Here is a 22,500-nt window from a genome sequence, read left to right as displayed (position 1 = left end):
GGGGGGGCACCTAGTGATGGTGGGCAGACCGACCGAGAGGAGCTAGTCCCGTGGGCTGACCGACCGAGAGGAGCTAGTCCCGTGGGCTGACCGACCGAGAGGAGCTAGTCCCGTGGGCTGACCGACCGAGAGGAGCTAGTCCCGTGGGCTGACCGACCGAGAGGAGCTAGTCCCGTGGGCTGACCGACCGAGAGGAGCTAGTCCCGTGGGCTGACCGACCGAGAGGAGCTAGTCCCGAGACCGAGAGCTAGTCCCGTGGGCTGACCGACCGGGCTGACCGACCGGAGGAGCTAGTCCCGTGGGCTGACCGACCGAGAGGAGCTAGTCCCGTGGGCTGACCGACCGAGAGGAGCTAGTCCCGTGGGCTGACCGACCGAGAGGAGCTAGTCCCGTGGGCTGACCGACCGAGAGGAGCTAGTCCCGTGGGCTGACCGTGCTCGAGGAAACCTTTACATAGCCGATCACAGGGTGTGACAGTGAGAAGAGGATATTCATATGTGAGAGCAGAGAGAGAATAGATGGAAACCTAAAACTAATATAAACAAGAGAGAGGGAACTCTGAAAAGTTACAGATGGGCGCCCACTCCGCCCAGGACTGAATCATGTGTGGTAAGTAGGTTAAAGGTCATCCCTGGTGTTAGTCCCATCTGAACCGGTGAGACAGAATCAGTTAAATCGGTGTGTGGGACCAGACTAGAGGAACTGGCAGGAGCTCCCTGCATTCCCTTCTCCCCCTGGGCTCAACCCGCTGTGGGCCCACCTCACTCGGTCAGTCCCACCTCATCACTCACCTCCAGCAGCTGGGCCCAAATTGCCCAATTTCCTGCTAGATAACTATCTAACCGGAGCTATCAGGTGTAGATAATATCATCCTCTATTTGCTAACACAGTGCTAAAATAGTTAAGATTCATGTGCAGTTGAGGAGCAAAAGAAGGGATATTTGAATGAAAATAGAATTCCTCAGAGAAAAAAAAAAACGTTTTTCACAGGATCAGAGAGAAGACTAAACTGTTACAGTGCTAGACCTGAAACTCCAGTGCTGGAACTGGCTCAGACAAGGCTTACCAGTGGTGACCTAATGTCATACTCATATAGCTAGGTCTCACATGGGCTTATAGTACAGTAATGGACATTGTCAAATATTATCCAAAACCATTCCAATCGAACATCAAAGATTTTTTTCACGTAAGCGTACGTTGACTATAACACGAGAACCGATAGCTTTCTGCTCATACTGTAAATCCCTCAACAGCATTTCCATTCATGTTTAAAAAATATTATGTGAGCACATCTACTCCTTCACCAGTCTCTTGACCATCTTCGGCAGATTTGTGAAACAAGGAGCAGAAAAGAAGTCAAGATCAAAGTTCAGGCTGCCAGTCTCCTTAGTAACCTTTCATACAGCACCAGTCAAACGTTTGGACACACCTACTTATTGAAGGGTTTTTCTTTATTTTTACTATTTTCTACATTGTAGAATAATAGTGAAGACATCAAAACTATGAAATAACACATATGGAATCATGTAGTAACCAAAAAAAAAAAAAATTCTAAATATATTTTATATTCTTCAAAGTAGCCACCCTTTGCCTTCATGACAGCTTTGCACACTCTTGACATTCTCTCAACCAGCTTCACCTGGAATGTTTTTCCAACAGTCTTGAAGGAGTTCCCACATTTGCTGAGCACTTGTTGGCTGCTTTTCCGTCACTCTGCGGTATGACTCATCCCAAACCATCTCAATTGGGCTGAGGTCAGGTGATTGTGGAGGCAAGGCTCTGATACAGCACTCCATCACTCTCCTTTTTGTTCAAATAGACCTTACACAGCCTGGAGGTGTATTGGGTCATTGTCCTGTTGAAAAACAAATGACAATCCCACTAAGTCAAACCAGATGGGATGGTATCACTGCAGACTACTGTGGTTGCCATGCAGGTTAAGTGTGCCCTGAATTCTAAATAAATCACTGTCCGTGTCAACAACAAAGCACCATCAGACCTCCTCCGTGCATCACGGTGAGAACCACACATGCAGAGATCATCTGTTCACCTACACTGCATCTCACAAAGACACAGCGGTTGGAACCAAATATCCCCAAATATCTCAACCAAAGAACTCATCAGACCAAAGGACAGATTACCAACGGTCTAATGTCCATTGCTCGTGTTTCTTGGCCCAAGCAAGTCTCTTCTTATTATTAGTGTCCTTTAGTAGTGGCTTCTTTGCAGCAATTCGATATAATATCCTCTGCAGCAGAGGTATGTCTGGGTCTTCATTTCCTGTGGCGGTCCTCATGAGAGCCAGTTAACTCTAATGAACTTATCCTCTGCAGCAGAGGTAACTCTGGGTCTTCCTTTCCTGTGGAGTTCCTCGTGAGAGCCAGTTTCATCATAGCACTTGATGGTTGTTGTGACTGCATTTGAAGACACTTTCAAAGTTCTTGTATTGACTGACCCTCATGTCTTAAAGTAATGGACTGTTGTTTCTCTTTGCTTATTTGAGCTGTCTTGCCATAATAGACTTGGTCTTTTACCAAATAGGGCTATCTTCTGTATACCACAACCTACATTGTCACAACAACTGACTGGCTCAAACGCATTAAGGAAAGAAATTCCACAAATGAACTTTTGGTTGGTTGAGAGTATGCCAAGAGTGTGCAAAGCTGTCATCAAGGCAAAGGGTGGCTACTTTGAAGAATCACATGTATGTATGCATGCATGTATGTATGCAGTTGTAGTCGGGAAGTTTACATACACTTAGGTTGGAGTCATTAAAACTCATTTTTTAACCACAATTTCTTGTTAACAAACTATAGTTTTGGCAAGTCAGTTAGGACATCAACTTTGTGCATGACAAGTCATTTTTCCAACAATTGTTTACAGACAGATTATTCCACTTCTAATTCACTGTATCACAGTTCCAGTGGTTCAGAAGTTTACATATAATAAGTTGACTGTGCCTTTAAACAGCTTGGAAAATTACAGAAAATGATGTCATGGCTTTAGAAGCTTCTGATAGGCTAATTCACATAATTTGAGTCAAATGGAGGTGTACCTGTAGATGCATTTCAAGGCCTACCTTCAAACACAGTGCCTCTTTGCTTGAAATCATGGGGAAAAAAATCAAAAGAAATCAGACAAGACCTCAGAAAAAAAAATTGTAGACCTCCACAAGTCTGGTTCATCCTTGGGAGCAATTTCCAAACACCTGAAGGTACCACGTTCATCTGTTCAAACAATAGTAAGTAAGTATAAACACCATGGGACCATGCAGCCATCATACTGCTCAGGAAGGAGACGTGTTCCGTCTCCTAGAGATGAACGTACTTTGGTGTGAAAAGTGCAAATCATTCCCAGAACAACAGCAAATGACCTTGTGAAGATACTGGAGGAAACAGGTACAAAAGTATCTATATCCACAGTAAAACAAGTCCTATATCGACACAACCTGAAAGGCCGCTCAGCAAGGAAGAAGCCACTCCTCCAAAACCACCATGAAAAAGCCAGACTACGGTTTGCAACTGCACATGGGAACAAAGATCGTCGTTTTTGGAGAAATGCCCTCTGGTCTGATGAAACAAAAATAGAACTGTTAGGCCATAATGACCATCGTTATGTTTGGAGGAAAAAGGGAGAGGCTTGCAAACCAAAGAACACAAACCCAGCCGTGAAGCACGGGGGTGGCAGCATCATGTTGTGGGGGTGCTTTGCTGCAGGAGGGACTGGTGGCCCTTCACAAAATAGATGGCTTCATGAGGAAGGTAAATTATGTGGATGTATTGAAGCAACATCAAGACATCAGTCAGGAAGTTAAAGCTTGGTCGCAAACGGACAATGACACCAAGCATACTTCCAAAGTTGTGGCAAAATGGCTTAAGGACAACAAAGTCAAGGTATTGGACTGGCCATCACAAAGCCCTGACCTCAATCCTATAGAAAATGTGTGGGTAGAACTGAAAAAGCATGTGCGAGCAAGGAGGCCTGCAAACCTGACTCAGTTACACCAGCTCTGTCAGGAGGAATGGGCCAAAATTCACCCAACTTATTGTGGGAAGCTTGTGGAAGGCTACCCGAAACGTTTGACCCAAGTTAAACAATTTAAAGGCAATGCTACCAAATACTAATTGAGTGCAGGTAAACTCCTGACCCACTGGGAATGTGATGAAAGAAATAAAAGCTGAAATAAATCACTCTACTATTATTCTGACATTTCACATTCTTAAAATAAAACTGACCTAAAACAGGGAATATTTACTAGGATTAAATGTCAGGAATTGTGAAAAACTTTATTTAAATGTATTTGGCTATGGTATGTAAACTTCCGACTTCAACTGTATATATTATATATACACACACTTTTTTGGTTACTACATGATTTCAGAACGTTAAATGCCTTTTATTATTTTACAATGTAGAAAATAGTAGAAACAAAGAAAACCCTTGAATGAGTAGGTGTGTCCAAACTTTTGACTGGTACTGTACATTATATTACACTGCTCAAAAAAATAAAGGGAACACGAAAATAACACATCCTTGATCTGAATGAATGAAATATTCTTATTAAATACTTTTTTCTTTACGTAGTTGAATGTCCTGACAACAAAATCACACAAAAATGATCAATGGAAATCAAATTTATCAACCCATGGAGGTCTGGATTTGGAGTCACACTCAAAATTAAAGTGGAAAACCACACTACAGGCTGATCCAACGTTGATGTAATGTCCTTAAAACAAGTCAAAATGAGGCTCAGTAGTGTGTGTGGCCTCCATGTGCCTGTATGACCTCCCTACAATGCCTGGGCATGCTCCTGATGAGGTGGCGGATGGTCTCCTGAGGGATCTCCTCCCAGACCTGGACTAAAGCATCCGCCAACTCCTGGACAGTCTGTGGTGGAACGTCTCGCTCCATCCACCAACGCCACATGATGTCCCAGATGTGCTCAATTAGATTCAGGTCTGGGGAACGGGCGGGCCAGTCCATAGCATCAATGCCTTCCCCTTGCAGGAACTGCTGACACACTCTAGCCACATGAGGTCTAGCATTGTCTTGCATTAGGAGGAACCCAGGGCCAACCGCACCAGCATGTGGTCTCACAAGGGGTCTGAGGATCTCATCTCGGTACCTAATGGCAGTCAAGCTACCTCTGGCGAGCACATGGAGGGCTGTGCGGCCCCCCAAAGAAATGCCACCCCACACCATGACTGACCCACCGCTAAACCGGTCATGCTGGAGGATGTTGCAGGCAGCAGAACGTTCTCCACGGCGTCTCCAGACTGTCACATGTGCTCAGTGTGAACCTGCTTTCATCTGTGAAGAGCACAGGGCGCCAGTGGCGAATTTGCCAATCTTGGTGTTCTCTGGCAAATGCCAAACGTCCTCAATGGTGTTGGGCTGTAAGCACAACTCCCACCTGTGGATGTCGGGCCCTCATACCACCGTCATGGAGTCTGCTCAAACGGTCAGAAACAGACACATGCACATTTGTGGCCTGCTGGAGGTCATTTTGCAGGGCTCTGGCAGTGCTCCTCCTTGCACAAAGGCGGAGGTAGCAGTCCTGCTGCTGGGTTGTTGCCCTCCTACGGCCTCCTCCACGTCTCCTGATGTACTGGCCTGTCTCCTGGTAGCGCCTCCATGCTCTGGACACTACGCTGACAGACACAGCAAACCTTCTTGCCACAGCTCGCATTGATGTGCCATCCTGGATGAGCTGCACTACCTGAGCCACTTGTGTGGGTTGTAGACTCCGTCTCATGCTACCACTAGAGTGAAAGCACCGCCAGGATTCAAAAGTGACCAAAACATCAGCCAGGAAGCATAGGAACTGAGAAGTGGTCTGTGGTCCCCACCTGCAGAACCACTCCTTTATTGGGGGGTGTCTTGCTAATTGCCTATAATTTCCACCTGTTGTCTATTCCATTTGCACAACAGCATGTGAAATTTATTGTCAATCAGTGTTGCTTCCTAAGTGGACAGTTTGATTTCACAGAAGTGTGATTGACTTGGAGTTACATTGTGTTGTTTTTAAGTGTTCCCTTTATTTTTTGAGCAGTGTATTATAGACACAAAGGCAGTGTGTTGTATTGTTCTACTTCAGTTTAATTCTCCATCAACTTGGAATTCTTTGTTGTCTCCCCTGAGGAGTTCTACCCAGTGTGTACAGAGATAAAGCACTAGAGGAGGAGGGGGGGGAATCAAGAGGTGTCAAGAGTCCAACTCATCCTCGTTACAGTGCCAAAGAAAAAACTAAGTGCGACAAAATGAAAGCCATCTGTGGATCCCACACGATGTGTCAGTCAATCCCTTTTTCCCCTCAGCTTCTCCATATCCCGGATAATGATGCTAAATCGGGTTATCTTTGATTAGCCGCCTGTGGAAATTAGATCTAGAATATTTACCATGTGTAGATCCAGATAATTATTGGCTTTAAAACCCATCTTTGTTGTCAGGAACATCAAGCTTCAGACATCAAACAACTAACATAGCGGGTTAAGAGAACTAACATAGCGGGTTAAGAGAACTAACATAGCCGGTTAAGAGGACTAACATAGCGGGTTAAGAGGACTAACATAGCGGGTTAAGAGAACTAACATAGCGGGTTAAGAGAACTAACATAGCGGGTTAAGAGAACTAACATAGCGGGTTAAGAGAACTAACATAGCGGGTTAAGAGAACTAACATAGCGGGTTAAGAGGACTAACATAGCGGGTTAAGAGGACTAACATAGCGGGTTAAGAGGACTAACATAGCGGGTTAAGAGGACTAACAGTGGGTTAAGAGGACTAACATAGTGGGTTAAGAGGACTAACATAGCGGGTTAGGGTTAGGGTTAAAAATGCTACAGCTGTCAAGAATTGACTCATCGTGTAGCCCAATCAGCCATGCAAAACGGTCTTGAGTGACAAAAATTGCCCAATTAGCTGATTCGCTTCCCATACACCCTCTTGTTGATCCTCCCACTTCTGTTGACACAGCCACTTTGACACACTCCATGTAAGCAGTTACCCATAACTCAGAACTGGCCCCAGGTTGTGTCCAAAATAGCACCCTTTTCCCTACATAGTGCACTAGCTTTGACCAGGCCCATAAGGCTCTCGTTAAAAGTAGTGCACTATATAGGGTCAAATAGGTGTCAGGCCCATAAGGCTCTCGTTAAAAGTAGTGCACTATATAGGAAATAGGGTCAGGTTGTGTCCAAAATAGCACCCTTTTCCCTACATAGTGCACTAGCTTTGACCAGGCCCATAAGGCTCTTGTTAAAAGTAGTGCACTATATAGGAAATAGGGTGCCATTTGAGATGCACACAGCCAAATACTCAGCAGGTGTTACACCTGAGATGGGCAACTGGTGGCCCTTTACCAGGCTTGCGGACACAACATTTTTAAAACAGAGTAGGGGTCTCAATTTAGAGTTAGAATACACAACATTTGAAATTTGGTTGTGCATCAGCAGTGTCTCTTGTTATGTCAGTCACTCATGTCAGCTTACATTAAGATTGTAAATTAATCTAGTGGCCATTTATCTTAACGTATAGTAATCATGGTTGAATTACAGACCGGGGGGCTCCCATTGATTTTGTTAGTCACTCTCAGTCAGATATATTAAAAACTCCAAACACCTCTATCCACCACCCCATGGCAAATTAGTAGAATTGCAGGTTATTGGCTTTAAAACCGCACATCTTTCTCTCTGCCCCATGGCAAATGAGTAGAAATGCATGAAATTGATTTTTCAATTGCCAAATCTACCCCCCCATGATGAATTCAAATGTTGTGGCCACACCCCCCATCAAAGATTCTTAGAACTATTGATGACCCCGAATGTGCTGAAAGATGTTTACATGGCTCGTTCGGGTAGATCTTTAAAAGATCCGTTCTCTCTAAAAAATATATATGTGTCTTCCTGTATTATACTTATGCTGAAATGTTCATTATATTCTAATGAGCCATTTGACTTCATGTTCATATTCTTCTCTTTTATTATGGCTTATTGCTGTTGCGTTGTCGAGAAGGAACCTGTAAAGAAGTACTTAGTTGGACGGTGTGTCTACCATGTGTATCCTGGACTAATACAACTCAAAACTCTATGGAGAGAAACCATAAGCCACATGAGTGGAAAGTTAGATTTTGTTACAGTAACGTTATAATTATTGTGTAGTCTTGAAAGGAATATTAAAAAGTGGTCTTTCAAAAAACACAAAGTAGGACATGAACTTAAGAACTTGATCATGTCCCTTATCTGCATCTCAGGTTGATGAACAGTTATTTGATTGTCTGGTAGAATCCAGGAACTCAGTTAATTACAGTCAAAAGGCCATTCGTTTACACCTCGCCCTGTGGCAACAGAGCTCTTTTGAAGTCACACCATAGTCAAACAGGTACAAATCACACGGACAGCCTAGATGGGTGTGTGTTCCTTGCCTGCTGCTTTGTCATTTAAAACAGAAGGATAGTAGTTCAGTATTTCCTTCAATAAACCTGCTATTCTTGGCTTCTGGCTTCCCTTCCATACCAAAATGTGAACTGAATTCAGCACTCACACAAGCGCCTCCTGGGACATCAGATGATGTCAGGGGGTCCATAGTAACACACCACAGACACAGCATGGAACTGTTCAGGGTTTTGGACCGTTCCCATGTCATAAACCAAAATGGACACAGTCAATTGAAACAGTGAACTGATTTGTGGATCCGTAATGTTTTTCCCCCAATTAAGCTGGCTTTCATCTAAGACGCCTTAGCTAAATAGTAGACAACTACCCTCACAATGCCACAGTGTCTCATCACACACACACACACACATCTGCTCATATACTTCCCTTGTTCATATTTGCTGACTGTTTTCCTGCTTGGTCCCAAGGCGATAGAGCTCACGCAGAGAGAAGGGGTAAGAACTGGACACATATTGCCATATGGTCAAACACTCCTCAGACATACGCTTGTCATAATCCACACTGACAGACAGCTGGGCCTGGTTATAGACTCAGAGAGAGGGGAGGGGGCGACTGTACAGTAAGGGGCTTTATGTGGTTTGAGTTCTTTTCTCTCCTTTCTTCAGTGTATTAGGCACTATTACTTCCAGCCTTGACTCATAGAGGCATGGAATATCCAGTGCTGTACGATAGACTAGAGCCCTGTCCAGGGGGTGTACTGGTACATCAAGCTGCCTCACACTACACAGACAGGACATCAGCTCCAAGCCAAGGCTGTTGCAAGGCTACGTATGATAGACTTGCTGCCACTGTATTCATCATGATGGCAATGAGAGGCTTTAGTCCCATCTTGATTCAAGTTAATGAGAGTCTTTTTACGCCCCATTTGTTACATGGAGATGCTATACGAGGCAATCAGGGAACGGGATCGCATTCCTAATCAACAGGTGTGTATATAACAGTGTGTATAGCTCACCCTGTTTTTATCTCGCTAAACTAACTGCATAGTGAATGGGTTACACAAAGGGAGCCAAGCACTGCTGTTGTGTCTATCCACATCTCCCCGACCCCACGGTTCCTAAACATAGTAGTGCAATGATAGAGGCTATTATGGCAAAGTCCGAAATCAGGCCACCATATGTCTTACAGGGCTCTGTTTGACCAAACCTAACGATGGTCAATCTAAGAGCAGGAGGTTGTCCTATAGGCTCAGGGGTGTGACAGAAATATTGTTTCTATTTTCACTATCACAATTAAAATCGGCGCACTTGCTAGTGTTTAGGTAAAAAGGGGCCTGATTTTGAGTTGTGTGGTGTGTCGAGGCTTGGCCTCTCACTGGCCAATCAGAATGTGTGGTGTGTCGAGGCTTGGCCTCTCACTGGCCAATCAGAATGTGTGGTGTGTCGAGGCTTGGCCTCTCACTGGCCAATCAGAATGGGCTTCATGGCGAAATATGCAATTGCTTCAAGTTTTGTATTTACGGTCTTTTATGTAATACCTTGGAATCAACTCCAATTCCAATGTCAGTCCGTTATAGTTAGTTAAATGGCTTACAGAAATGAAATAACAAAATGTAGACCTATCTTTGCTAAGTAGGTTAACTTGAACCCATTTGCAGCCCACATTGTTCTATGTTCTTGTATGCATTCAATAGCATTCACACTGGTATAGGGGCTCGGCCTACTGTAAATTACATGTAAGATTAAATTATTTAATGATGAAAACAGAACGAATATTTATAATCAAAATAAAAACATTGTTTTCAATAGGCTGTCACACCATCATTTCTCCGCGTGGGCATATTATATAAAACAGACGATAGAGGGTTTTACCCACATCTCAAACTTTTCACAGTTACTGGACAAAGATCCTGTATTAACTAAAAAGAGAGAATGTCCTCTCACCGTTGTACTGCTCCCAAATAGGCCTAGGTTTAATGAACATAATCAGAACCATCTTACAGATAAGATCACATTCACACATCTCTCAAATTGCATCGCAAGCGCACCACGGACGTTGTCACCATGAAACCAGAAATGTGAATCGTTTTAATAAGTTTGGTTGCAATAAAATTCTATGAAATACAAGCACATTTTTTTTTGGGGGGGGTTTTAACAACGACAATAAATACATGTCAAATGTAATGATATCATAAAACTGCCAAAATCAAAACAAAGACATTCATTGCTGTTGAACCAGAATGGATTACAGTAGACCTAAGGGAGGGATTCATTGCTGTTGAACCAGAATGGGTTACAGTAGACATAAGGGAGGGATTCATTGCTGTTGAACCAGAATGGGTTACAGTAGACCTAAGGGAGGGATTCATTGCTGTTGAACCAGAATGGGTTACAGTAGACCTAAGGGAGGGATTCATTGCTGTTGAACCAGAATGGGTTACAGTAGACCTAAGGGAGGGATTCATTGCTGTTGAACCAGAATGGGTTACAGTAGACCTAAGGGAGGGATTCATTGCTGTTGAACCAGAATGGGTTACAGTAGCCCTAAGGGAGGGATTCATTGCTGTTGAAATGACTTAAATGTAAATGTAATGTAAATTAACCAGAATGGGTTACAGTAGACCTAAGGGAGGGCTTCATTGCTGTTGAACCAGAATGGGTTACAGTAGCCCTAAGGGAGGGATTCATTGCTGTTGAAATGACTTAAATGTAAATGTAATGTAAATTAACCAGAATGGGTTACAGTAGACCTAAGGGAGGGCTTCATTGCTGTTGAACCAGAATGGGTTACAGTAGACCTAAGGGAGGGCTTTGAACATATGAAATGGAAAACCAGGCCTTTATACAGGTTTCATGATGGGCATGGACACCGAACCTACATGATGGGGGGGGGGGGTTATGCACATCCAGAACAGGACCAGCATGGCTAAAAAAAAATATTTTACTAGGCAAGTCAGTTAAGAACAATCTCTTATTTTCAATGATGGCCTAGGAACAGTGGGGTTAACTGCCTGTTCAGGGGCAGAACGACAGATTTGTACCTTGCCAGCTCGGGGATTTGAACTTGCAACCTTTGGGTTACTAGTCCAACACTCTAACCACTAGGCTACCCTGCCGCCCCCACTTTAACCACTAGGCTACCCTGCCGCCCCAGGGTAGCCTAGTGGGTCTGCCTACAACGCAGAGATAAACAAAGGAATGTCATCTCACTGTTTTACTCCTCTAAAACTTGATATTTTAGTACAATTTTGGTGATTAAGATTTTTTTCCATGCAGTCTCAGGAGCCAAACTGGGTTTTTTTTCAACAGTCTTGACGACTTGTAATTGCATTGGACAGACAAAGAAAAAGGTTTCTTTGAGAGGAGGGGTAGACTATGCTTGGTTTTTAGTCAAATAAAACTAAATGGGGGAAAAAAGCATTCATTTTTTATGTTTCTAAATACGAAGCACACAGGCACCAAAAGCACATTAGGCTACTCTTGTTCCATGTCCATATGGGCACAATGCGTCACGGCTGGATAGACTGTGTTTCTGCAGTCAAAGTTAATGTCATAACTAACTGTGTTACCGCTAAAACCAGCTTTTGGTTGGTCTTAAATATCCCTATCAGCGCTGCCTGAAATTAGCACTTTGGATCATGTTAAGGACATAACTCAAATATTTTCACCCCACCCATCTGAGCTGAGATAAGACGGGTCAATTGCCGAACCTGGCGTTAGGGCTGGAAAATGCCAGTGCCCCAGTTTAAATGACGAAATTGCAAACAAACATGCATTTGACACTAGCGTCACCTTAACACCAGGCAAAAATAGAGCTCATATACGACCCTAGTGGCCCTGGTCAAAAAGACCCTAGTGGCCCTGGTCAAAAAGACCCTAGGGGCCCTGGTCAAAAAGACCCTAGGGGCCCTGGTCAAAAAGACCCTAGGGGCCCTGGTCAAAAAGACCCTAGAGGGCCCTGGTCAAAAAGACCCTAGAGGGCCCTGGTCAAAAAGACCCTAGAGGGCCCTGGTCAAAAAGACCCTAGAGGGCCCTGGTCAAAACCACCCTAGAGGGCCCGGTCAAAACCACCCTAGAGGGCCTGGTCAAAACCACCCTAGAGGGCCTGGTAGCCTTATAACATCCAGGTTGACACTTTCCTTGAGCATGGTTGTCCTATGGTTATTTTGAATATGACCTTGAACCTTCCCACACCTTTCTGGGAATGTTGCAGGATAGTAGGTTGGATTTGGAACATTCTCAACACATTGAAGAATTTTACAACCAAAAAATATATAATTTCTTGGCATTTCAATACTTTAACAGGATGTTTCCTAAAAGTTCATGCATCATTACATTTAATTACATTTTTGGTAGTGTTCTAGGAACGTTCTCCAAATGGTTTGACACTGGCAATGTTGTCAATGAGTTGCAAAAACATCAATGAAAAAGGTTTTCTGTGGGAATTTCAGTACTTCCTCATTATGTTTCCTACAGGTTTCCTCGTGATTATATTTAAAGTCATGTTCTCAAATTGTTCAGAGAACTTTAAGAAACAATGTTCTTCTGTGAGAATGTCAGGACTTCCTCAGAACATTCCACACAAGTTCCCATGTGGTTGTATTTAATGCTATATTTTTTACTATATTCTGGGACCGTTTTCAAAAAATGGTGTGACTTAAGCAATGTTCTAAGAATGTAGGAAAGGGGGATACCTAGTCAGAATGATTTCAACTGAGATGTGTCTTCCACATTTCACCCAACCCCTCTGAATCAGAGAGGTGCGGGGGGGCTGCCTTAGCCGAAATCCACGTCATCGGCTCCTGGGTAGGGTGATTTTATATATCAGTTCTTGGCAATATTTTAGGAATGTTCTAAAAGATATATATAATTATATAAACAAGCTGTTAATTCCATTCTCAGAACATGAAGAAAACTTTAGTAACTTTCAGATTACATTCTAAAAACATACTGTATATGTAACCGATGTGATATGGCTAGCTAGTTAGCGGTGGTGTGCGCTAATAGCGTTTCGATCGGTGACGTCACTCGCTCTGAGACCTTGAAGTAGTTGTTCCCCCCCGCGGCTTTTGTGGAGCAATGGGTAACGATGCTTCGAGGGTGACTGTTGATGTGTGCAGAGGGTCCCTGGTTCGGGGCGAGGAGAGGGACTGAAGCTATACTGTTACATATTGTAATGAAACAGCAGGGAGCAGGTCTCGAACCCTCGACCTTCGAGCCCAAGGTCCGGCGCCCCATCGACTGTGCCGCAAAAGCATTTCTGTGCTTATAAACCCAAGGTCAGTACACTATAGACAGGTTGGCTGACAACATCGCATAGATTATGTGTGCGCATTGATGTGGCCTGAAGGCATGCGTTGTTATGCTTCTGAACGGTGTTCGAACGTTATTTGAAAACATATACTTGCCTTTCTCAGCATAAAACAAACATTTTGTTAAGTGTGTTCAGGTGTGTTAACCGTGCCCACTAATTGGCCACACCTGATCTTAGTGAGTGCTTGTTTCCTTTGAAATGGGGTCTGTTAGACTAAAATGAACAGGCTTGTATGCGTTAAAAAAAAACATTGCATACTAGCGCTAACTTGGTGGCACAGTGAACAAATCCCATGGATAGAGAACATAATATCATAGGTTCATCTCTCACTGATGCTGTGTCACAATAGAAAATAAATGTGTTTGCAAGATTAATCCCTAAGCAAATCCATTTCCATGTGCCCTATCTGTGCTTTAAGTGCATTTATCCAAAATAAGCTAGTGAATCGTAGAACTGAATGTTTCAATAAGGTATTCAAAAACCTCCAAATAACTTTTACATTTTGTTATTAGGGCTGTATTCAACCCATGTCGTGAAAATTCAGCAGAATTTTAATTTAAAGGCAATGTTCCAGCTTTAACAGACTGCATTCGCACTGCATAATACGGTTCAATCGTAAATTACCATTTCATTTCTGTCACGGAACCTGTTACGCTTCAGCACAACAGATTGAATAGAAAAAAAATAACACTTTCAATAACTATAAAACTTCCACAAGATTTAGAGAATGTTCTCAGAGTGTTATTTCATTAACTTCAAATAACCTAATAATTTCCTCTATCAGAGCGTTAATAAAAACCTCCCAGAAAAACCTTTCAAGGAACCAAAGTAAAATGTTCTCAGATCCTCCCTGCAACATAAAAATAAACATTCCCAGAACAGGCAAAATGTTCACTTCTGTTCTCAGAATGTTTGAAAAACGTAATGTTTTACTTGTCAAACACATATGTTCCAACAACTTCCAAGGAACCAAATGTGCTAGCTGAGATGTGTTGCAACCTGGTCTCAGACCATTTTGTATTATTCTGTATGTGAAGCCAACACAACAATGGAGTATACATTACGTTTCTTACGGTATATATTCATTTCTGGATGTCCATCATCCATTCCTTCTAATATGTTGTGAATTTGCAAAATGTACAATATGTTACAAACTTGCACAACATATGATATGTTACGAAATCCAATTTGGTTGGCTAATGTTAGCTAGATGGCTAGGTGACTAACGCTAATGTTAGCTAGATGGCTAGGTGACTAACGCTAATGTTAGCTAGATGGCTAGGTGACTAGCGCTAATGTTAGCTAGATGGCTAACTTTGGCTAGGGGTTAAGGTTAGGGTTCGCTAAAAGGTTATGGTTGCTACATGCTCGTGTTACACACCCAACCAACTACCCTCTTTTTGTTAGCCTTAAAAGGACAATTCTACCCCAAAAAAATGATTAGTCCGTTGATATAGTCCCAAAATGTTTTGCATGTCAGCTATCAAATTTAAGATATGCATCTTTTAAAATACAGAAAAATCACCTGTATAATGCCTTTTGCATCTTAAGTGTATAATCTTGTGTAACCATACAAATTGCAACATGCAATACTAATTTACATTCACAATGTTAAGTTTAGTCTATGAGACCAGGCTGTGTGAAAAGCAACATGCCATACTAATTTGATAACCCGGATTTACGTTCACAATATTACGTTTAGTCTATGAGACCAGGCTGTGTAAAAAGCCTCATTTTAGTTGCATTATATATAGAGCTCTGGAGATGTCAATGTAAGCTACTGGATATCTGAAACGCCATCAAAAAGTGTTATAGCAACAAAGTGTCTCAAACTGGGAGGGTAGGCTACATTTCTTGATTGTGTAAAATGCCAACTACTCAACTCCCGTGACTAAACAAACATGTTTTGCTGTTCTACCTGTGATTATCGCAGTACATTTCAGACTGATGAAGGCAGCAATTCGACTGTTCGAAATTGAAAAACCTCCAGCTCACAAAGTAATTCAACTTTCTAGACCACATTTTTTGTTCTCACCTTACTCTCAGAATGATAGAACACTTTTGTAGTCAGCACCTCGGGAATCCACTACAGATGATACTCTTCTCAACACTAGAGGACCGGACCGTCCGTCTTTCCGTTCTGCAGTTGTCTCACGTTCGCATTTTTGAGTCAACAACCTCTCTACCTTGCCTCTCAAAAAAGCGTTACACTTCTTAAGAAATGCTCCGTTCCTTCGCTCCAACTACCGACGTCTTGAAGAATTGCAGTTAAGAAAACAGATTTTAAATTAAGCATGGTTAATGGTTCTCAAACCTCTACTCGGGGACCCCCAGACGTTTCACAATTTTGTTGTAGCTTTAACTAGCGCACCTGATTCTCCTTGCTGATTGGTTGACAAGTTGAATGAGAAGTGGTAGCTCTGAAATAGATCAAATACATATGGAACGGCTGGGGGTCAACGCTAACTCGGCATTGAAGTAACCAATATCACCCTTGTGTGCCAGTGGAACAGTCATGAAATGTGGTTCTCAGATTTAAAAATACAAGTGACTGAGTCACATTTCATGGGGGGGGGTTATTTTTTCATTTAGATTACATCATTATGCATTGAATTATGTGGTTCTCTTTATTCAGAAGACATAAATACAACCCATTGAGGGCCATGGTGGTGATTACATGACTCTTGTTAAAACAATGAACAGGAAGATGATTCCACTACACTAGACGCATTATGTCATTTTTTGGGGGCCACCCGACCAAATTCACAAAGACATGTGAGTTATAGATCTGTCATTCTCATTGAAAACATGTCTAAGAAGCGTTGGATGTTTTCTATGTGCGTTATTTCTATGCTTACCATTCTTATGTTTTGTTTTTTTGCGTATTGCACTTTTAAATATGCTTTTACAGGAATATTTTCACATCAATCTAATTAAAATATATGGTCTTAATTGATATGTTAAGATAACCAATAGGATTTGCAAAGACAGGACTAGTAATCCTCCTCATGTGATTTTCACAAAAAGGGAATAACCTAATTAGAATGTTATTTACCTTGTTTTTTAGTTACCTTAGTTAATTTTTTAAATAATTTGATTGAGATAGTGAAGAACAGACAGGAAATGAAGTACGGATGGCGAGGCAGAAAGGCGGCGGGTTGGATTTGAACACATGCCGACTCCGGTAGCCCACAGTAGGTTGTGTCTGCCAGTATCCACGACACAGGCCACTTCATGTGAACGTTAAACCCCGTGAGAACCATTGTTAGAAGATGTGCGGTGCTAAGTCATTCATGTAACAGTGACATATGCCATATGACAGGCCATACAGCTCAATCCCATGCTAATTGAGACCGCTGAGGTCAAAAGAGAAGGGTTGTTACACTCCATTATCAATGACAGGATTTCAGGATGTGAGAATTACAGTATGGACCAAGACCTTACTATAACCTTTTGGACTGACATTTTAATAATAACAAACTGTGAAATAGAAGATATATAATAAATCAAGAGCTAAATAAACGTTGTTGTTTTTTTATCACCATAGAATGACTTGGTTTATGTGACTTGGTTTACTCCTTGTCCTCTGTACCGTTCATCCATATCAACAACAACAAGATTCAATTATTAATTCTGTTGAGACGGAGTGATGGTGAAGTTAGATTAATACCAAGAGGCCACAGGGGGTTGGTGGCACCTTAATTGGATGAGGACGGGCTCGTGGTCATGGCTGGAGCGGAATAGGTGGAAAGGTAATAACAACATCAAACATGTGGTTTCCATGGTTTCCATGTGTTTGATACCATTCCATTCACTCCGTTCCAGACATTATTATTAGCCGTCCTCCCCTCCCAGCAGCCTCCACTGCAAGAGACTTCAAGAGACTTCAGGGAAAAACAGACTAAGGAAAATGTCTTGATTTCTCCCCTCACTCTTCAGTTTTCTCTCATCCTCTCAGTGTAGGTATTTTCCGAGGGCAATGAAACAGCTAGCCTGTTTTTTTTGCTCTTGCCAATTATATTGTCAAGGGAGACATGACATCACAATGAGTGACAAGGAGTTGGCATGATAGCAGAAACAGACTGGAACTCAGGCTACAAACAGCCCTTCAAAAATATACTTATTTTACAATCATTATTTCTCAAATCCCTTCATGTACAGTATGATGGGTAGCCAACAACAACAACAAGTTGGCTTTTGGAAACGGTAATACAATAAGTTGAATGTAGATTCTATCACGTTGGTAGAAATTATATCAAACAGTCAAACCACCACATCTAAAAGCAGATGTTTTTTGGGGGGGAGGAAAATTCCATGTATTTATTTTTTCAACTGGGACCAATTCTAACAGTTGAATGCACCATGGGCATGAGCATGGTTTAGCTTTAACGATATCCCCTCTACCGCTTTTCAAAACTATGTATTCTTTGAGATGTAAATGTCAAATATACACATCGTTGATTCTGGCCATTCAAAACAAAACAAACGTATCGTTTTAGTCTAGTCTCATTACGAGAGGCATCTTGCTCATTACAGCATACAGAAGAATGGTAGAATGGCACAATACTCCTATGAGGGGGGAGTATACATGGATAGATTTATAGACAATAGAAATAGGAGTATAAGCACCCAACATATGATTATTATGACTACATATTCCCTATCATACTTGACACAAGGCAGGAAACAACACTTTATCGCCAGAACTAAAGACCTGTTAGATAAAGTCCAGGAGATCAGAGTGATCTCCATGGATACAACCATGCTCTGGTCAAGAGTAGTGCCCTACCTAGGGTATAGGGTACTGTTTGGGATTTATCCATGGAGATCCCTCTGATCTTCTGGACTTTCCCTGACTGAGGTGTTTAGTTCTGGGGATAATCCAAATACCATCAACAGTCATAACATAAGTTCCCCGTCTAGCCAAGCCTGCTTCCTCCAGCTCTCCTCTCGCCATCTGCTCCTTCTTCCTCCAGCTCTCCTCTCGCCATCTGCTCCTTCTTCCTCCAGCTCTCCTCTCGCCATCTGCTCCTTCTTCCTCCAGCTCTCCTCTCGCCATCTGCTCCTTCTTCCTCCATCTGCTCCTTCTTCCTCCAGCTCTCCTCCTAGCCATCTGCTCCTTCTTCCTCCAGCTCTCCTCTCGCCATCTGCTCCTCTGCTCCTTCTTCCTGCTCCTTCTTCCTCCAGCTCTCCTCTCGCCATCTGCTCCTTCTTCCTCCAGCTCTCCTCTCGCCATCTGCTCCTTCTTCCTCCAGCTCTCCTCTCGCCATCTGCTCCTGTCCTTGTTCAGATTTTCACCACACTATGTGCATGTTTCCTGCACAGAGGTTTGTCCATTTTGGAGAAGAAGGCTTGACCTTCCAGAGTGGTGCAGCAGATCTGGAACACAGACATAGACACAGTTACAGATACAGACACATAAACATGTGCATATAATTAAGCAATAAGGCCAGAGGGGGTGGTGTATGGCCAATATACCACGGCTAAGAGCCGTTCTTAAGCACAACGCAATGCGGAGTTACTGGATACAGCATTTAGCCGTGGTATATTGGCCATATACCCTATTATAAACGGGTTACCAATGTAATTAGAGCAGTACAAATACATGTTTTGTCATACCTGTGGTATACGGTCTGATATACCACGGCTGTCAGCCAATCAGCATTCAGGGCTTGAACCACCCAGTTTGAAAATACATATAATAACTATATGCCATTTAGCAGGCACTTTTTATCCAAAGCGATTTACAGTAGTGCATGCATACAATTTCATATGGGTGGCCCCACTGAGAATCAAACCCCCACCATGCTCGACCAACTGAGCCACACAGCAACACACATACACTGCAAGGTCTAACGTACCACACACACAAAACAGGTGTCATGCCAGGTGAAGCCCAAAGCCTCCAAGAACTTGTCCCCTGCCTCTATGGGGAACTCGCAACCATGGCAACCGGTACCAAAAAGGGAGTAATAGTCTGAAAAAAAGAGAAGAGTTAAGAACTAAACTCTAGACTACTACTGAACTCTAGACTACTACTGAACTCTAGACTACCCCTGAACTCTAGACTACCACTGAACTCTAGACTACCACTGAACTCTAGACTACCACTGAACTCTAGACTACCCCTGAACTCTAGACTACCCCTGAACTCTAGACTACCCCTGAACTCTAGACTACCCCTGAACTCTAGACTACTCCTGAACTCTAGACTACCACTAAACTCAGACTACCCCTGAACTCTACCCCTGAACTCTAGACTACCCCTGAACTCTAGACTACTACTGAACTCTAGACTACCCCTGAACTCTAGACTACTACTGAACTCTAGACTACCCCTGAACTCTAGAACCCTGAACTCTAGACTACCTGAACTCTAGACTACCCCTGAACTCTAGACTACTACTGAACTCTAGACTACTACTGAACTCTAGACTACCCCTGAACTCAGACTACTACTAAACTCTAGACTACTACTGAACTCTAGACTACTACTGAACTCTAGACTACCCCTGAACTCTAGACTACTACTAAACTCTAGACTACTACTGAACTCTAGACTACTACTGAACTCTAGACTACCCCTGAACTCTAGACTACTACTGAACTCTAGACTACTACTGAACTCTGAACTCTAGACTACCCTGAACTCTAGACTACTACCTCTGACTACTACTGAACTCTAGACTACCCTGAACTCTAGACTACTGAACTCTAGACTACTACTGAACTCTAGACTACCCCTGAACTCAACTACTAGACTAGACCTACTGAACTCTAGACTACTCCCTGAACTCTAGACTACCCTGAACTCTAGACTACCTCAGACTGAACTCTAGACTACCACTCTAGACTACCCCTGAACTCTAGACTACCCCTGAACTCTAGACTACCCCTGAACTCTAGACTACTCTAGAACTCTACTACCCCTGAACTCTAGAACTCTAGACTCTCAGACTACTGAACTCTAGACTACCCCTGAACTCTAGACTACCCCTGAACCCCTGAACTCTAGACTACCCCTGAACTCCTAGACTACTACCCTGAACTCTAGACTACTCCTACCCCTGAACTCTAGACTACCCCTGAACTCTAGACTAACTCTAGACTACTGAACTCAGACTACCAGACTGAACTCTAGACTACCCTACCCCTGAACTCTAGACTACTACTGAACTCTAGACTACCCCTGAACTCTAGACTACTACTGAACTCTAGACTACTACTGAACTCTAGACTACCCCTGAACTCAGACTACCACTGAACTCTAGACTACCCCTGAACTCTAGACTACTACTGAACTCTAGACTACCCCTGAACTCTAGACTACTACTGAACTCTAGACTACCCCTGAACTCTAGACTACTACTGAACTCTAGACTACTAGACTACCCCTGAACTCTAGACTACCCCTGAACTCAGACTACTACTAAACTCTAGACTACCCCTGAACTCTAGACTACTACTGAACTCTAGACTACTACTGAACTCTAGACTACCCCTGAACTCTAGACTACTCTAGACTGAACTCTAGACTACCCCTGAACTCTAGACTACTAACTCTAGAACTCAACTCAGACTACCCTCTAGAACTCTAGACTACTACTGAACTCTAGACTACCCTGAACTCTAGACTACTACTGAACTCTAGACTACCCTGAACTCTAGACTACTACTGACTACTACTAGACTAGACTACCCCTGAACTCTAGACTACTACTGAACTCAGACTACTACTGAACTCTAGACTACTACTGAACTCTAGACTACTACTGAACTCTAGACTACCCCTGAACTCTAGACTACTACTGAACTCTAGACTACCCTGAACTCTAGACTACCCCTGAACTCTAGACTACCCCTGAACTCTAGACTACTACTGAACTCTAGACTACTACTGAACTCTAGACTACTACTGAACTCTAGACTACTACTGAACTCTAGACTACTACTGAACTCTAGACTACCCTGAACTCTAGACTACTACTGAACTCTAGACTACTACTGAACTCTAGACTACTCTGAACTCTAGACTACTACTGAACTCTAGACTACTACTGAACTCTAGACCTCTCCTGAACTCTAGACTACTTGTAAAACTGAAAAATCAGTCAGCCTGTGTGCATCCCAATAATATCTCCTTATTCCTGAAGAGTACACTTGTTCACACATCTTGAACACGGAAGGGAAGTGGGAGGAATGACAGATAATTGAGACATAGTCTATGTGTGTTCACCTCTTTCACAGTAGGGCTCTCCATCCTCCAGGTGAAAGGTGTTGTTCCTAATGGGCTGCTGGCACGATGCACACAGGAAACAATGGATGTGCCAGGTCTGTTTCAGGGCATTGATCACTTCCTGCAAGGAAACCACAGACAATTACTAATCCAGCAAGTTCAGTGTCAGTGACAAAGCTGCATGCGTGTGTGTGAATATTCAACCATCTATCCTGCCCTCTAATTGACCTTTCCCTATCCAGCACTTCTACTGATCTATAGGAAGGCCAGGCTGCCAGGTACTTATGGCCAGGCTACCGGGTGCTATTTGCCAGGCTGCCAGGTGCTAATTGCCAGGCTGCCAGGTGCTAATTGCAAGGCTTCTGGGAGCTAATTGTCTAACTGCCGGGTGCTAATTGCCAGGCTGCCTGGTGCTGATAGCCAGGCTGCCAGGTGGTGATGGCCAGGCTGCCAGGTGGTGATGGCCAGGCTGCCTGGTGCTGATGGCCAGGCTGCCAGGTGGTGATGGCCAGGATGCCTGGTGCTGATAGCCAGGCTGCCTGGTGCTGATAGCCAGGCT

The 22,500-nt window shown here is 43.1% G+C and overlaps 2 protein-coding genes across 2 annotated transcripts in view; both read right to left on the bottom strand.

Moving 5' to 3' along the window:
• bmpr1ba (bone morphogenetic protein receptor, type IBa) overlaps positions 1-15,889 on the bottom strand; it is a 146,287-nt gene extending 130,398 nt beyond the window's left edge. Inside the window, exon 1 of the mRNA XM_064937421.1 lies at positions 15,741-15,889. The gene's annotated coding sequence lies outside the window, so the exon portion shown is untranslated. The remainder of the gene's footprint in view (positions 1-15,740) is intronic.
• Positions 15,890-18,879: 2,990 nt separating this feature from the next.
• Positions 18,880-22,500, bottom strand: part of pdlim5a (PDZ and LIM domain 5a) — a 141,856-nt gene continuing 138,235 nt past the window's right edge. Inside the window, exons 11-13 of the mRNA XM_064937297.1 lie at positions 21,942-22,062; positions 19,567-19,682; positions 18,880-19,084 (exon numbers count right to left, since the gene is read on the bottom strand). Coding sequence (XP_064793369.1) covers positions 18,992-19,084; positions 19,567-19,682; positions 21,942-22,062 — 330 coding nt within the window. The 3' untranslated portion in view covers positions 18,880-18,991. The remainder of the gene's footprint in view (positions 19,085-19,566; positions 19,683-21,941; positions 22,063-22,500) is intronic.

Source organism: Oncorhynchus masou, chromosome 1, assembly GCF_036934945.1.
Source record: "Oncorhynchus masou masou isolate Uvic2021 chromosome 1, UVic_Omas_1.1, whole genome shotgun sequence".
Taxonomy (NCBI): Eukaryota; Metazoa; Chordata; class Actinopteri; order Salmoniformes; family Salmonidae; genus Oncorhynchus; species Oncorhynchus masou.
This window is presented reverse-complemented; position numbering and strand designations above follow the sequence as displayed.